Here is a 15,917-nt window from a genome sequence, read left to right on the forward strand (position 1 = left end):
TAGGCTGCCGGAAAAACAAAAGCGTTGAAAAATCCGCTGGGGCGACGGCATCTTGTCTTACTTTGTGGACCTGTATGACGCCGGTTACGATAATATATGAAGCGTTATCCAGAACAAAAAGAGAAGGATTTGTCTACAGGACATATGGGACTCGTTGGGGTCGCACTGCACTGTTCCGTAGGTCTGTACATTAAAGCAAGGTCAAGATGCCAAGTCTGGCTACGTTTCCATCTTATGATACCATTGTCTTGAGTATCTTCCATCCATTCGTATCTGGTCCGGTCATGAGCCGACGTACCTTATCCTGCTCCTTCCCTTGGCGCAACCTAGCAACCTTCCCCATTCTCTCAGCAATCTATCTCTTTCCCAGATCCAAATCCCGACCCTGACACAGGTCACAGTCGGTGCCCCGGACCCATATCATCCACGGAGCAATTCCGTGGGGGGTTGCAATCCAGCCCAGCAGGTCTAGTCCACGTAAGATTCGCGCCGATGTCACTCGATCTTCGATTCGAGCAGCGCCCAGAAGGTCGAGTCCGTCGCGTCGTGACCTCTGGCAGGGATGCTACGACGCTGGGGGGGGCGATCCTGGATGCAGAGGACGACCACCACAAATTACGTCTCACATTCAAGCCGGGAACCAACCGGTCGAAAAGGGAAGATGCACTTTGTGATGTGGAGTGGCCAGTGGTCGGAGCAGTTGGCCGAAGAGCACCGGGGCAGCTCGACCCATCATCGGACTATGGCCCGGCCATTCGTTCTGGGGTTCGGCGCCGCCGCCTTGATTTGTTTACCAGTCAACCTCCTTCAGCCCGCCTACAAGGCTACAAGTAGGAATGTAACACGTCAACTGGGCTGCTGCAGGTTAATATGGATCTTGTCCTCTTCCTTCTCCTCCTTCCCACCTAGTCTAGAGGGGGTTAGTGAGGAGTTGACCCAAGAAGCGAAGTAAGTATGAGTGAGGAGACAAAGGACGGGTTGGAGGTGCTGGTGTTGGTGCTGATGCTGGTGCAGGTGCAGCTCCAGGTCTATTCGTACTGGAGGACAATAGGGAGTTCATCTGGATACTTCTTCCTGCTGGCGTCCCTTTGGACGGATGCTCGGCTTCACAGGAGTGCCAAACGAAACGGGTGCTGACCATGCAGGCTTAGCCACGACTAAACATCAGTCGCATGGTTTAGGCGCGTCAAGTCACTGACAAGTCACTTTGGCTGGGCGATCTCTCTTGATTTCTGGCGGTCCAGTTGTGATTGATAACAGATACCATCAGAACCAGTGTCCGGATTCGACCATCGCCGTGGTCGGACGCCCTCCCCGAGTCAGCCTTCTTGCACTCGGGATAGATCGGTTAATCTCAGAGCAGGATCGGGGTAGGTGGGATTGCGATCCATCACTTGCGGGAGCACCTCGTCTGGGTCTATTTTATTTTTTTTCCCCTACCCCCTCGGCCCTTTTCGGGTGTGCCCACCTCTTCCTTTTTGGATGGTGGTACCTTAGGCCCTTGGATGCCTCTTTGCCAGGTCAGGCAGGATACCGGCATGAATGGTCCGAATGACCAAGGTGAGACGATCATCGAGGGAAGGGTGGGATTGCACATTGTATCACGGTGTCCGATGGCCCATGGGTATTCACATATCCTTATCCGACTCCGGGGACCCAGACCGCACAGAGCAAGTTGCGCGGCAGTGGCCCTTTCCATTTGGTAGATGAGTACGAAGATTATATACCTACCAGCCTGTGAGCGAAGACTTCGCTATGTTTGCCTCAAGCCACAGTGACATAGCCCGCTCTTGGACTTGCTTCTACACACACGCACTCGTCCACGCACACCATACATACTTTCTTAGACTCCGAGTCAGGCTTCCTGCATGCTGCACGCCAGGAGCCAATCGGATACAGCAGGCCACACCTAGACGGGTGGATATGTCGCTGGATGTCGTTGGATGCCATTCTCTGGGGACCTTGTCGCTGTTCAGGGAGAGACGGTCCCCGAGTTATGCGTATACAACCTATGGGATCATCTACGATAGGCTCTGGGTAGTGGCAGGAGCCCCCACGCTTCTGCACGGGAGACGGATGATGAAAGATATTGTCTTCGCCAACGTCACCGCATGCGGGAGGCAGAGGCATGTATCTATGTAAGTAAGGCGATGAGTGCACACTGGATGACGGGACGCCGAAACAGTGACTGGGATTTGTCAAGGTCTCGACAACCGTTGCGTTATTGCAGCCGGGCTCCTCTCGCCTACATACAGGCAGTCAGCCACCCATCGATAGTCGCAGCTTGCCATGGCTGTGGCCATCCACCCCCGCCCGCCTATTCGTCTCCTGTCCGCGGAAGTCTGGACTCAACAAACACCGGGGGCGTCGAGGTTCCAGGTTCCCTCTCCGCAGGCGACAGCTCAGCGACACAGCCATAGCTCTGCAAGAAGGTAACCACGCATGCTCGTCGTAAAGTCCGGCCAAGAAGGAAGACCGGGAAAGAGAAACAAATAAAAAAACAAAAAACAAGAAAAAAAACAAGAAAAACAAAGTGGCGAGGTGTGACACAGACTGGTAAGCTTCAACTTAGTAGTAACAACTGACTTACTTTACCTACTACCTACCTACCTACCTACCTACCTACAAGTCTACCAACCTGAGCTGCCGGGAAGCCTCTCCACAGAATGAGCGGGTCGCGACGACGGGCCCCGTCCCGGCGTACCTTCGCCGGAGTACTCCGTTCCTATTCCCAGTCCCAACTGCCTCCTGCATTATTCTCTTGAGATTCCTGGATGGTCGCCTATCCCCAGGAAGGTGTTGTCTGGCACAACGTGGAGGGAAGCAGTGCAGAGGCGCTGCTGTGGCTCTCTGCAACCCCAAGTTACGCTTCCGATGGTTACAGCAGGATGATTCGGATGGCTGAACCTAAGGTTTACTCTTGTCCCTTTCTGAGCATCGGGACGTCCCATCACCCCCGTACGGAGTAGATAGATAGAGACCGGCCAGGGTATCCTGGCGGGCCTCCCGACTCAATCCTTTTGTTCCCCTGCGCCACACGCTCTGGTCTGAGTGGAGATGCTCGATCACTAATTTCCCGCCATCTGACCCAGTGGTGAAATTAGCCTGTCTGGCTATCTCCAACTAGGCGATGGGCGAGTGTTCCTCAGGGTTAGAACCTTAGAGGCAGACCGAGGGAACGGGAAACGCGAGATGGTCGACTGGAGAACAGATGGCTGGGATTGATAGGGTGAAGGAGGGATCCTACGATGCCTTTGGCTGGTGGAGCACAGCATGGCTTTGGCCGGCCACCCACAGCCACGAGCTCTTCTTGTCCACTTGGATTTCCCCTTCCCCTCTTTCTCTTATTCTTTTTTTTTTCTTTTCTTTTCTCTTTTTCTGTTTCTTATTTCTTTCCGGATGCGTTTCAATCCTTTCTGCCTGCCTGTCCCCGGTCTGTGAGACTCTGCAAAGTGCAACGACTCCGGGGTCGAGGGTGACACTGGAAACGTCCGACGAGTTCAGGGCCAGCAGTCGTCATCGCATCGCCGGCCTTCAATCCCCATCTGGGGGCGATCCGAGATGGAAGGCCGTCGAAAAAAAGAAGACCAATGACGATGGGTCGGAGACGTCTAATCAGCCCACCTTGGACTGGGGCCCTAGAAGGATTCTCCAACCCCATCCCGATCGCCATCGCCCGATCACTGGCGATACACTTTCTGGGTTGCTGGATGGCGCTCGCTGGGCGAGGACAACTAATTTTTAGTCACAGCATTAGCAGAGCTTGCTAGCTACCCAATCTCTTTTGGGGATTGTGTGTGTGTGTGACCGGCCGTGTATCTGTCTATCCATCCAATTGTCTAGCCAGGGCTCCGTATCTAGAATTCTAGATAGATGGCCGGTGGATTCTCCCGCGAAGAACGGCGGCTTCGAGGATCCACGCTGGACGCTTCGGCATCATGATGACAGATGACTACTACTACTGTGATACATGTCGTAAAGATTGTAAGTGGGCCTCCGGTGGCGATTCTAGACACCCCTTCCGCCTTTGTACCGCTTCCCCTAATAGTAAGGATCTGAAGCCATACACATCATGTAATCATGTTTATCACTACTTTCTTTAGTAATTCGAATTCCTTGAATAGTTACATAACAGCAGACTTTGATATCATAAGAACGGCAGAAGCATGATTATATAAGTTGACCCACTTACAATCTTTACGACATGTATCACAGTACCACCATTACAGCCGTTCCTGGCGCTTGATGAAGCAGCCTCTTGCAGGCATTGTCGGCTCGACTGCCTGGTTGGTCCCTCAGAGGCTGATGTATAATTGACTTCATTAATGTACACCGCTTCAGGGCCGGGCTCTACCAACTCGATTGATCTGATTTCTCTCTCTCTCTCTCTCTCTCGCTGTCTGGGTGTGTGTCGCCTCTTTTTCTGATGAGATGGGACCAGGTGAACCTTCCAGAATCAAATAGTCCTGCATGGCCGGGTCCTCTTGTGCTGCTGTGCACGTCCTGGGTTATCTGTTTCCATCCTGGTGCTTGCTTGACCGCTCCTCTCTCACTCTCTCCGTTTCTCGTTTGGGTTATTTTCGTGATTTTTTCTTTTATTAATTTCTTTTCTTGCTTTTGATTTTCTCCCTTTTTTTCTTTTTCTCTTGATTTCAATTTTATATTTGATTTTATTTCTTTTCCTTTTATCTCATGTTCCTTTTTTTACCCCGATATGCCATCGGTTCGTTCCACTGGCCCGCCGTTGGCTGACGCCCATCACCGTTATTGTTGCTATTATCGGCCATACTATTGCCAAACGGTCCGATTATTTATGGGGATAACGATTATTGATGCCGGATCCTGATTATTCACAGCCCATGTGGGGAGCCCTTTCCAAGGCCTAACGGTCTCCCAGGGGCCGAATAATGCACTCCTTGGCCGCCAGTCGAGGATTAAATTATGCGGCGAGCAACTGGACTGATTTGAGTCGGCCCACAGCCAGGCCCTGGCCATGAATTCAGCTCTTGTCTCCAAGGTAATCTCCGTCCTTGGCCTAACCTGGCTCCCGGGTCCCAGTGGTTCGGATCAGGATCAGCCCTCGTCTTTCCTACTTTTTTCTGTCCTGTAATGCGCCACTGTCCACCATGCCTTTTGGCCGCTCAGATGCACCCATCAGCAGCAGTAGCAGCAGCAGAAGCAGCGCGGGCGTCGACGGGAGCTCCCTCGTCCATCCAGGTTTCCTCGTGAGTTGTCAAACGTGGCAAAGTTGAAGGAGAATTGGCCTGCGCCGGCTGGTAAGATAAGGTCTATCGTTTCGTCGTGTCCAGCTTCTTCGGTTTCTCTCTGGTGGTTCAATGCAATGCATGGTGCAATACAATAGAGCTAGTTGCTTGGATCAATCCCGTTGTCTGTACCTGGTCATCCATCTTCTCTCTCCCTGCGTCGACGGTTACTTCCTTTGTATACGTCCGTTGCGTTGAGCTCGAGCCCTCTGCATTCCCGTTCCCGTGAGGTTAGTGCCGGCCTGTTCCATCTGACGTCGTTGTTCCCTACCCTATATGCCTGGTCCTGGAGGTTCTAGAATCGTACGGCTGAACGGCCTGGCACCGGGGGGGCTTGGTTCCGATCACACCTTGGTACTACGCCTGCAGGGATAAAAGGTCCCAGGGAACAAGGTAGCCAGCTCCGCCGTTTCTCCCATGGGACCTGTCCATCACCATGTTGATCGGTTGCTAAACTGTAGTCTCCTCCAGTGAACAGAGACAGCTTCGTCTTTCTCTTCTCCTTGCTCGAAGAAGGGCCTTTGAGCCGTTCTGATATCGCGGACATGTCTGCGTACTCGCCGTCGGCCAGTCTGCCGTTCATGCCCATGCCAGGGCTGCCGGCCTACCCGCTGCTGTTTCGATCGGAGACCGAAATCCCTTCATTCTTCGTTCAATATCGGTGGTGGGAAGACGAGGCCGCGACGGTTTTCTGGGCCTTCGACCCCCGGGAAATCCAGCGGGTGATCCGGTTTGGACTCTATTCTAACGCTAACCTCCCCCGGACGATTCTCCAGAATCGTGATCCCCATACCATCAGCGCAATCCTGGTCTCGCTCGTGGACCCGGAGGAGACGCCCTTTGTGGACAGCCTGTCCCCTCTCCAGAAGGTCGAGGAGATCCTCCGACGGTGCCGGATGACCCGTCCTCCTCTCGTCTCCTGGGACTGGTTCCCGACCCAGCGAGATCGAGACATGACCCCTCGAGCAATTGCGGAGGCCATCGATGCAGAGAGCCATCTTCATTTCACCCGGATCTCGTTCGAGGGGCTGGTCCGCTACTCCCTGACCTTCACGGAACCATCGGTGGAATGGTTTCTAAAACAGCATACGGCGCTCTATATTCACCTAATTCACTATCTGCAGATGTTCCCGGAGGATCTGCCCCGGTACATGGAGGTAGAACAGGTACGTGATCAGCCGGTGCCCGTTATCCCAAGGCTTCAGCATGCCGTTGACGCGCTTCTAGCATCTTCGTTCTCGCAGCCCATTTGCCCACCGGGCAGTGCACCAGTGCCTCCGTGACCTCAGACAGGCGGTGCCGGTGAGAACATCGTCCCCGGGCTTTGAATTCATTTCGGGACCCATTCAACAACTCTTCCTCACATTTCCACCGAGTCTCAAAGATGTTTTGAAGGTGCTCTCCGTCCTGGCAGCGCGTTTCCAACGAACCTACGTACATGTCCGGGAGATGAACTGGACAAAGCCCTTTATGGTTGACTTTTCTTTTCTGGAGGGCTTGACGGCATCGACTTCGGCCGACGACTTTGCCAAAACGATCACCGGTGTCGACCAGGACTGTTTTTCGGGACTGAGCCAGAAAAGCTTTGTGGAGCCGGATGCCATTATCAAACGACTGCTCGTGACGTGGGAGCTGCTGAGCATGGCGGTGTGGGAGTGCTGCTCCGGGCTGCCCGAGATGATCGGATACATCCAGGAGGTTGTGCAGGTAGGTCTACTATCCTAGCGAGCCGGAGGAATGAACTGACCCGGGTACAGTCTTTGTACAATCGTCACGACTACCATTCTTTCGCGGCGATCCTCAGCGGCGTCTGCAAATACAACAACTCGTTTCTGAAGATCCACAGCAACAACACAACGACGCCGAACCCGGTGCTCCCTCAGTTAGCGGGCCTGTTGGACCCGGCGGAGAACTTCGTGGCCTACCGACAGGAGTTTGAGACGCGGCCAGGCATCCCTTTTCTCTTCCCTCACATTCGAGAGTACCAGCAGCACGGCCCGCCAGCCCTGCACCAGCTGTTCCAGCGGTTGCAGACGAGCAATCTCCGGAGCAATCTCCACTAGGGCCGTCGGGGAGCGGGTCGCTCAGGGAGACCAACACGTGGCGGCGCCATCTGAGCTCGGGGAGCATGGCATGGACAAACGCTAGGCAACAATGACGCGTAATAATTGGTGGCAGCAGAAGTAGCATGTGGCGACGAGGGACTATCTGGTGGGCGTTCGTTGTCTTGATTTGTCCCCCTTTTTCGGGTGATCCTGTGTTTCTTTCTTGGGCTGTATTCTACCTATACTAAATTAGATCTGACCTGACTGACCTTGTCCATGCTGACTCTGCTGAGAGCCCGAGTGAGTCTTCCTTTCACCCGAGCCTTGGACGTACATGGTAGGATAATGACAGCCGTCACACGTGAGACGGGTCTAGACCATTGCCAATAGTCATGTTGCTAGTACATACATAGTAGTAGAGTCTAGATAGGGGGTCCGGATGCTTCCGAGTTAGCTCCGACCAAGTTGAAAGCACGACGGGTTAATCGCCGGTGTCGATCTCAATCACGGGTGGCGTCACGAATCACTACTGGGGGGCAACGGGGCCGGGGATACTGGGTATCAATCACACCGACAGAGAGGCAACACCATTGCCTACATAGGGTAGTGTTATAGGGTGATGTCAATCATACAACATCGCCTGCTGCCCTCGTCATAGCGGATTTAGTTACGTACAGCCTTGTCAACACATCCCTCATCACAGCTACCCACTCCGTAATCCGTAGATAGTATCCATTCCATACCCATCCTCCTGATTCACACCCTCTTCTTCCCCTTGCCCTTCCCTTTCCCTTTCCCCTTCCCCTTGCCCTTCCCCTTCTTCTCTTTCCCCTTCCCCTCTTCCTTAACACTTCCCCCCTGGTCCTTCCCCTCATCCCTAATCCCCAATGGACCCTCTTTAATATTCGCCCTCTTCTCCCCCCCAAGACTACTAATCCCACCGGAAGAAATGCCCCCCAATCTACCCCCAAAACCACCACTCTAAAGACAAACAACAACCCCGTAACACCTATATTCCCCCACGTCAGCGCATTCCACTGCCCCGTATTCAAGAACCTCTCCATTCCCATCCCCCACCCCACCGCCGCAATATGCGTGACATCCGCCACCGCCAAACAAACCAGATAGTTTCGGACCACGATTGGCTCGGAGGTAGAATGGATCAAAGAGATGCCGAGGAGAGCGAGCAGGAAGTAGATGTTGGAGAGTTGGTAGGCGAGGGAAAGGGAGGAGGGCGTGATGGTGTTGGTTTCGTCGGGGTTGAGGGGGATTTGGGAGAGGATGAAGTCTTGGGGGTGGAGATGGGGGTAGAGGGATCCGGAGAGGCTGGTTTATTGGGCTGGTTAGCGAGATGGGAATTGAAGGGATTGGGTATGGGGAGGGGGGAGACGTACAGGGAGATGGGCTCGAGGATGCCGAAGATTAGGTAGGGGATTGGGGGGAGGATGGAGCGGGGGAGGGTGAGGGGCATTTTGGATTTGATTTCAGATATTGCTTCTCTTTTTTGTTTTAGTTTGGAAGGGCGAGGGTGAGTAAAGGCGGGTTGTAGTGACTGGGGAGTGGTGGTGTATACTACAGGTGTTGGTGGAGAGATGAAGATGGAGATGGACAGATGGAGATGGAGCTGGGGAGAGCTGATTACTGCATTGGGTTAGTGGGGTTGACGGCGGAGTGTAAACAGTTTTTCCTTTCTGTACGAGCTTCCAGTTATCTGGTTGATTGTATTGACTCCTGTCAATGTCGCTTGTTGTATACTTGTTGTACTTTTGTATGGGGTACTTCTAGAGGTACTTGGCTGGGATACTGCAGTAGTAGTAGTACCTTGAAGATGGGTTGACTGCTTTACTTGGATACAGTCTGGGTAAGACGCATGAAAAAAGGTGTGTTGACTGGTGGTTTCTTGTACATACTGAAAAAACAAGTTGCTACTGAGAATCTAGCATCAAATTCTCTAGATACTGTCTGTTTGCTCCCGGTCAATTCCAAGAGTGATAGATGATATCATGAATCCATCTGCATTGCATTGCCGGGCAGTGCTGACTCAGCCGCTCAGCCATCTGCTCATTTCTCCGCGGGACTTCCGCTGGCCTTCCGCTGGCCTCCTCCATCAATCACTACTTCACTACTTCACTACTACCTATCATCTATCAACAACAATAACTGTGAAAATGGCACCTTGCCTCGTGGCATCCCTTTCATGCTACATGGTGTTCTTTATCCCCCAGTGATTCATTCCCGCATGGGTTGTCCCCCGAATGGGTTCCCCCCCATTATGGACTCCAACGCTTCCTTCACCCGCTCCTTCGACGAGTCGGTGATCCGCGAACTCCCCCAGCTTCAGACTCTCCGCATTGCTCCCCTCCGCCAGCCCGTGTCCCGTCTCCGAGGCATTCCTTCCCCGCTTGAGCCTAATGCCAGCCGCGTCCGGGATGCCCCCAGCAACACCAACAACGCCTCCATCCTCCCCGTTCGCAATGACTCGGGCCTGTCCGGAGCCCCCGACGGGGTGATTTCCCGGCCCAAGAAGACGGAACCCTCGGTGGACTCGCTCCTCAGCTTAGATCCCCCACCGCCCCGGCCAATTCTACCGGCCTTTGTCAATCTCCGCGCCCTGGAACGTTTTTCCTACTCGTTCGATGACGACAGTCTCCACTTCCGCAAACGCCGGCGTTTGGGCGTCCAGACGGAGACGTTCAGCGAGCACCTGCAATTGCCCATTCCCCAGGCCCACAAGGAGCAGCGGCCGCCGCCCTTTGGGCCTTTTGCCATTCTGAATGGTCTCAATGAGCCGCCTCCAAATGCGGCCCTGCTCCCCCCGATCGAACCTGGTTCGATCACGCAGCTCTTGACTAAACCATCCCGGGCCAGCGCGGTTGTGGAGCCCGCCTTATTCACTGCTAATGCTGTTGCAGATAGCCAGATCATGGAACGACGAGAGGGCCGAATTGAGGAAATCCTGGACTCCCCGATCGATCGCACGGCGGACGGGGAGATCACCAGTGGACTGCTGGACGAGGTCACTGCGGTGGAACCGACGAGATCCGACAAGACCGATACAGAGACTGATCCCCGAGACGCCTCCGCGGAGGAAAATGCCGAGCCACTGTCGCCCAAGACACGCGGCCGGTCTCGCAAGAATCTCCGCAAGTGGACCGAGGAGGAGACAACAGCCCTGCTGCGCGGGGTGGTCAAGTGCGGGATTGGCAACTGGACGGCGATTCTGGCCCAGCCCGAGTTGAAGTTCAACAAGCGCAGCGCATCCAACTTGAAAGATAGGTATGGTCGAGCCGTGGGTGGACGTGGAGGACAGACTGGATGCCAACTAAGTCCCATCTAGGTTCCGTGTCTGTTGCCCGTGGGCGTACCGGTGAGTCCGACGGTTCTCGTAGCTGTGCGCATCTAATCTGCTCCAAGGGCGGCGGACCCCAATGAAGCCACCAAGCAACTGCATGACACGCTCGCCAACGCCCTCTCGCGAGCGGAGACCGAAGGTTCCGATGGACAAGCGGGGAAAATCCACCTGCCATACCCACGTCCTGCGGAGTCCCATGGCAGCGGGAGTGCCGTGATTTTAAACGAGTCCTCCGGCTCCAAGGAAGCTGACCCGAAAGGCACTAAGGCCACTAAGAACAGCTCTCTCTCCAAAACCACCCCGACCCTCTCTAGTAGATCGACATCGACGCTAGCGTCTCTAGGCATCCCCGAACCACACTTTACCATGAAATCGCGGCGACGCTCTCGACGGCCGTTCACGGTGGTGGAGGACGAGGCGTTGCTGAAAGGGTACGCCGTACACGGCTTCCAATGGACACTGATCCAGCAGGACAAACGCTTAAACCTGAGCCATCGCCGGGCCACAGACCTGCGCGACCGATTCCGGACGAAATTTCCGCACGCTTACCGGGACGGGGGTTCCGTGAGTGGACGAACCCTGCATGGGAAAAGCCTGAAAGAGGGCAAAGAGCGTGTTCCTGGCAACGAACCGGGGCCACCTGCACGGCCCAGACCTGGTGCCCACGCACGCGGGCCCATTGATCCTGCGCTGGCGCCTCCGGCACCGCCGCAGGGGCTGCATGAGAGCTCGAGCAGTGCTGGGCCAGGGGTGTTTCCGTTTCCGCTGGACGAGAATGGGTCGGGGGAAGCGTCCTGGGCGGATAATACGCTTGCCCCGATGATGTGGGATGAGCTTGCATAGATATGAGCTATGGATGTTAGTTTTGCTACAGTAGACTGGCCATGATGGTATTGTTAGATACTCTACCTGCACCAGCATGTTGTTTATTAGCTACGACATCCCTGTTTCATCCATGGCGTGCTGCAGAAATGTGTTGAACTGACATATTAGCGAGAATGTTCGGAGAAGTATATCCGCTACTGGTTAGGCGATACTGGCAGGCAGAATGAGCGCCAGAATAGACGACTGCTACCAATAGACTTCACTAGAATAGACCTCGGGAACTAATAATGCCATACACATCATAGAACAGACAGTATTGCACCCCTTCACATACCAAGCAAGATAGAATAAAACATAGACGCAAGAACAGAATGATATAACGCTAGATACAAAACACGAAGAAATCCGCCAGAAGACCGACAGGAGCTGGAAAATGAATCGAATGGAAAGGAATAGAAGGAAGCAGGACTCCTTACCTATGCCGCACCGCACCGACCATGTCGTACTGGTACCTTGTCTTCAGATATCAGAAGTATCATTCATACCCATCTGTCTAGAGTATAGACAGTAGATATCAATCCCACTGACACATTACCACTCCAGTATACCCCCCCCCCCCCCTTTCCTTCGTTCGTTCTCACACCACACCCGATCCTCTCCCTCTCTCCCTCTCTTACCCCCCTTCCCTCATCGTACCTCACACCCCTCTACCAAGCATTCCTATCCCAATTCGGATCTATAAACCCAACAATTAGCACAATCCCCAATACCCCAACCCCCTTCCCCCAAGAACCGAACGAAATAGAAGAAACAAACCCTGTATAAAACTCGCCAACACCTTACTCCCCGTCTGCAACAACGGATGACCCGCCACAATCTGCAAGAACCTCTGCAACCCCTCCCGTCGATGCTCAATCACATCATCACTGAAACGATTCGTAAACACCTTCCCTGGCAACGGCGGAATCGTCACCCTCGTCGATTCCCGCTCCAATATATCCCGGAAGTACTCGAAATCCGAGTATCGACGCCGAACAACACTGTGTTTGAGTTTGAAGGCGGGGATGTTGGTCCGGCAGACAAGTTCGTACGAGGTGTACATGTTTCGCGATGTGCCGTGGGTTTGAGGGTTTCGGACCTGGAGTATGGGTTAGTGGGTTTGGGGGGAGGGGAGGGGAGGGAACTGGGGATTGGGGATTGGTGTACTTCTATTTCGAGAAAGTTCTCCGGAGGACCGTAGATTTCCTCGAAGGTTTGTTGGCGGGATTCGGGAACGGCTTGCATTTTGGGGATGGGTGCGTGCGCTGGGGCGGAGGTCTTGGTGGTGGGTTATGTTGTGTGTGTTGGTGGTGTGCTGGGTGTATGTCTCGTGTGGTAAAGTGGTGGTGGTGAGTCGTGACTGGTGCTGGTGGTGGGGATCGCGGGGAAGTTGCGCGCTGCCTAGTAGTACCTTGCGTGCGGGTATGGATTCCGGACAATGAAGCAAGTCGCGGATGGATGGAATGGGTCAGAGGCAAGTGGGCGGATTCACCCCGGATTGAGCGGAGCGATTGAGCTGACACGAGGTGCAGGATGTGTAGCGGAGAGAACAAGCGACCAAGGCGAGATGACGATGGAGAGGAGATAAGAGGGACAAGACTGACACTGAGCCGGCGAGGTGCGTAATTCCGCCGATCGGACAGCTCGGCGCATTGTTGCTCCATTCCGCTATACGGAGCAGTTCGTATTTAAGTTATTATCACTTGGTTATACTTCATAGTCTATCTAGTCTATCTATCTACTATCTACTATGACTACTATTACTAGGATCAGCTAATCAAGTTTATTATCCAGCATATTCGACCCTCAACTCCACAACTCCACAACTCCAAAAAAAAAAAAACAACACAACAGAACACACAACTAAGCTTACAGGGTATAAATGCAACATAACCTTGGATTGGTCTAATACACCCGAGCTGTCCTTGAATACTGCTGATAATGCCAATTTCCCCCGAACCATGCAACAGACCCAGCAACCAAGCAATAAATGTAATCAGGTGTACAGAGACCGACATGCTCTCTGGCCATTGATTGAGACCACGAGGTAGAGAAGAGACATTACTCCTGGCGACTGCGCTTCGCCCCGTGAGGGTTCCACGACCCATCGCCGCCCACTCCCTGGTTAGGAGGGAAGAAGCCCTGGTTAAAGCCCGGGGTTGGTCCCTGGAATCCACCTTGTCCTGAATGAATGCCATTAGTCTATCTTCACCCCGTATGTATGCCTCGCCTCACTCACCTTGCATCCCCATGTTTCCACCCATCCCTCCCATCATTGGATTCATACCCCCGGGCATCGCATTCATACCCATACCGCCCATCGGATTCATCCCCGGCATGCCCATCATGTTGGGACCTGCCATGCCGCCGCCGCGACCGCGCATTCCACCGGGCCCGCCACGCATCCCGCCCATCATGCCGCCGCGGTTGTTGAAGCCGTAGCTCTGCATACCCATGGGATTGCCCTGGAACCCACCGCCAACCATCGGCCCTTGGAATCCACCCATCGGGTTCTGGAAGTTGCGGTTGCCTCCAAAGTTGCCCATACCCCCGGACATGCCGCCCCGGTTGTTGAATCCGCCCCGACCACCCCGGAAGCCACCACCACCCATGTTATTCATGCCGAAGTTCATGTTCTGGTTGGGGGAATTGAAGCCGCCGGACATGGACCGCGCCTGGTTGTCCTTACGCATGGGCGCATCTTTAGGCAATGTGCGGAACGGGTTCGGTTGAGGGCTGGTGTAAGTAACCATGTGCTTGCGCTGTCCCGCCGCGCCGAACGAGTCGATCTTGTGCTTGGTCGCAGTAGCCGCCTGCAGGGTAGTAAATTCAAGAAACGCTTGTCTGCAAACAGTCAGTCCCCGTTACCGGACCAGAAGTCCTGCCTGAGCTTACCCTTTACTTTTACCGTTCACCTTGTGCTCACTGAACGTTACATCCTTCAGCTCCGCCTCGCAGTCAGCCTGGCTCACCCAGCCGCGGATATCGTCGTCCGTGGTCCACCAATACAAATCCGATATGAGCAGTGCTGAAGTGGCATCCGGGTCGGTTGGGCGGTCGTCGTGCTCCTTGCGCTTCACTCCCTGCTGGGGAGCGGGCGTCTCCTTGGGGGTCGGCTGAGGGGCGGCGGGGCCCGCTTGGGTTACAGGTTCATTATGGGAAGCGGTTTCACTGTCCGGCTTCAAAGTCCCGTCGGACGAGCCATCGGTGCCTTGGCTGGGGTTGCCATTCGGCTGTGCATCGGGCGCGTCTAGAATCAGCTCTGTGTCATCATGCTTCATCTCGTCCTCAGCCTTGTAGTCCTGTTCATTGGCGTTGTAGCCACCCCCATCGCCATAGATGTCAATATCGAAGTTATCATCTTCTGTGGCCATCGTGCTTAGTTATGGATCGGGTTCAAGGCAACTTGATTGCTTGTCTGTGGATATACAGTCCTCCTTTGGGTTCTTTCTCTCAAGTTTCAGGATCGATGAGAACAAGGGAAGTACATGTCTGTAGACACCGGCCGTCAATTAGCAAGGAGAGAATCATTCATCAACCACCAAGGCTTCTGCGGGTATTTCAAACTGCCGGGAACATAGCCCGGGGTAGATGCACTTTTGGCTTAAGCTCACAGGGGCAGAGGTGGATCGCAGGTGCGACGACAGGATAAAGAGGCTTGATGATACGTACAATCCGAAGCGAAGACAGCTTCAAAAAGAACAAACACGTCACCAGTCCGTCAATCTGATAGCTCTGAAACGGGGATGCAGGCGCAGGATGAGGGCTCCTTGTTTCAGGATTGCAAGTACAGGGAATGTAGAACGAGAGTGTCTCCAAACGAAAAGAAGGGGATGAAAAGTAATTCCACACAAGATGCGGCGCCGCGGGATCTGCTGCTGCCGGGTAGGCAGAGCGTGGCTAGAGAACAGGTCCGAGAAGCCCTCCAGACGAGAGTACAGGCAAGGGAGAAGAAAAATCCAGCAAACAGAGTCGAGAGCGCAGTTAGTCCAAAAGCCTCCCGCAGACTGATGTAATCCAGGAAGCTCTGTGTACACCGGTGCCAGCGCTGAGGGAGTGGCGAGAAGGAAATCAATAGGGAGGATTGCGATGAGAGGTTTGTCTGCAAAGGGGGGAATATGTCGGATGGATGGATGGAAGGATTGGTTGGTTGAGATGATCCCTGCGAAGACGTGTCCGAAGAAGCAGCAGAGCCGGTGGAGCGCGATAGAAGAGAGAAGGAAGGCCAGCTGCTGCCATCCATCTCGAAGGCGCGGGTGGACCGCTGCTCGGACCGGCGCAACTGCCGCTCCGGACCCCAGAATCGCCTGGACGCGTCAATCCCATCCAGTCGGCTATACTTCACATATCGTCATGATGGTCAAATCCTCGATTCCTTTGCCTATGAATTGG

General features: G+C 54.1%; 7 protein-coding genes across 7 annotated transcripts; 4 read left to right on the top strand and 3 right to left on the bottom strand.

Moving 5' to 3' along the window:
* The first annotated feature begins 546 nt into the window (after positions 1–546).
* Positions 547–1,117, top strand: BO94DRAFT_537516 (uncharacterized protein). The gene has a single exon (XM_025612289.1). It carries the CDS (start codon positions 743–745, stop codon positions 950–952), a length of 210 nt encoding a protein of 69 aa, XP_025465057.1. The 5' UTR covers positions 547–742; the 3' UTR covers positions 953–1,117.
* A 1,964-nt stretch (positions 1,118–3,081) lies between these two features.
* BO94DRAFT_172687 (uncharacterized protein) lies at positions 3,082–3,842 on the top strand. The gene has a single exon (XM_025605927.1). The coding sequence runs from the start codon at positions 3,212–3,214 to the stop codon at positions 3,743–3,745; it is 534 nt and encodes a 177-aa protein (XP_025465058.1). The 5' UTR covers positions 3,082–3,211; the 3' UTR covers positions 3,746–3,842.
* A 1,967-nt stretch (positions 3,843–5,809) lies between these two features.
* Positions 5,810–7,327, top strand: BO94DRAFT_471322 (uncharacterized protein; the record flags this gene model as incomplete). The annotated part of the gene is made up of 3 exons (XM_025608377.1): positions 5,810–6,430; positions 6,492–6,971; positions 7,022–7,327. 3 exons carry the CDS (start codon positions 5,810–5,812, stop codon positions 7,325–7,327), a joined length of 1,407 nt encoding a protein of 468 aa, XP_025465059.1.
* A 1,073-nt stretch (positions 7,328–8,400) lies between these two features.
* Positions 8,401–11,504, top strand: BO94DRAFT_548591 (telomere repeat binding factor family protein; the record flags this gene model as incomplete). Its single annotated transcript, XM_025613408.1, has 7 exons — positions 8,401–8,735; positions 8,823–8,837; positions 8,888–8,959; positions 9,166–9,189; positions 9,344–10,585; positions 10,647–10,676; positions 10,724–11,504. The coding sequence occupies 7 exons, from the start codon at positions 8,401–8,403 to the stop codon at positions 11,502–11,504; spliced, it is 2,499 nt and encodes an 832-aa protein (XP_025465060.1).
* A 682-nt stretch (positions 11,505–12,186) lies between these two features.
* Positions 12,187–13,099, bottom strand: BO94DRAFT_537521 (sorting nexin-3). Its single transcript, XM_025612290.1, has 3 exons — positions 12,693–13,099; positions 12,303–12,624; positions 12,187–12,222 (listed from the first exon to the last, which is right to left on the bottom strand). Exons 1-3 carry the CDS (start codon positions 12,768–12,770, stop codon positions 12,194–12,196), a joined length of 429 nt encoding a protein of 142 aa, XP_025465061.1. The 5' UTR covers positions 12,771–13,099; the 3' UTR covers positions 12,187–12,193.
* A 192-nt stretch (positions 13,100–13,291) lies between these two features.
* Positions 13,292–15,355, bottom strand: BO94DRAFT_537522 (uncharacterized protein). The gene is made up of 4 exons (XM_025612291.1): positions 15,198–15,355; positions 14,421–15,017; positions 13,765–14,369; positions 13,292–13,708 (listed from the first exon to the last, which is right to left on the bottom strand). Exons 2-4 carry the CDS (start codon positions 14,897–14,899, stop codon positions 13,587–13,589), a joined length of 1,206 nt encoding a protein of 401 aa, XP_025465062.1. The 5' UTR covers positions 14,900–15,017; positions 15,198–15,355; the 3' UTR covers positions 13,292–13,586.
* BO94DRAFT_173050 (uncharacterized protein) lies at positions 15,101–15,861 on the bottom strand. The gene has a single exon (XM_025605928.1). It carries the CDS (start codon positions 15,766–15,768, stop codon positions 15,301–15,303), a length of 468 nt encoding a protein of 155 aa, XP_025465063.1. The 5' UTR covers positions 15,769–15,861; the 3' UTR covers positions 15,101–15,300.
* Positions 15,862–15,917: the final 56 nt, after the last annotated feature.

The sequence above is a fragment of the Aspergillus sclerotioniger genome (assembly GCF_003184525.1).
Source record: "Aspergillus sclerotioniger CBS 115572 chromosome Unknown BO94scaffold_23, whole genome shotgun sequence".
NCBI classification, from domain to species: domain Eukaryota; kingdom Fungi; phylum Ascomycota; class Eurotiomycetes; order Eurotiales; family Aspergillaceae; genus Aspergillus; species Aspergillus sclerotioniger.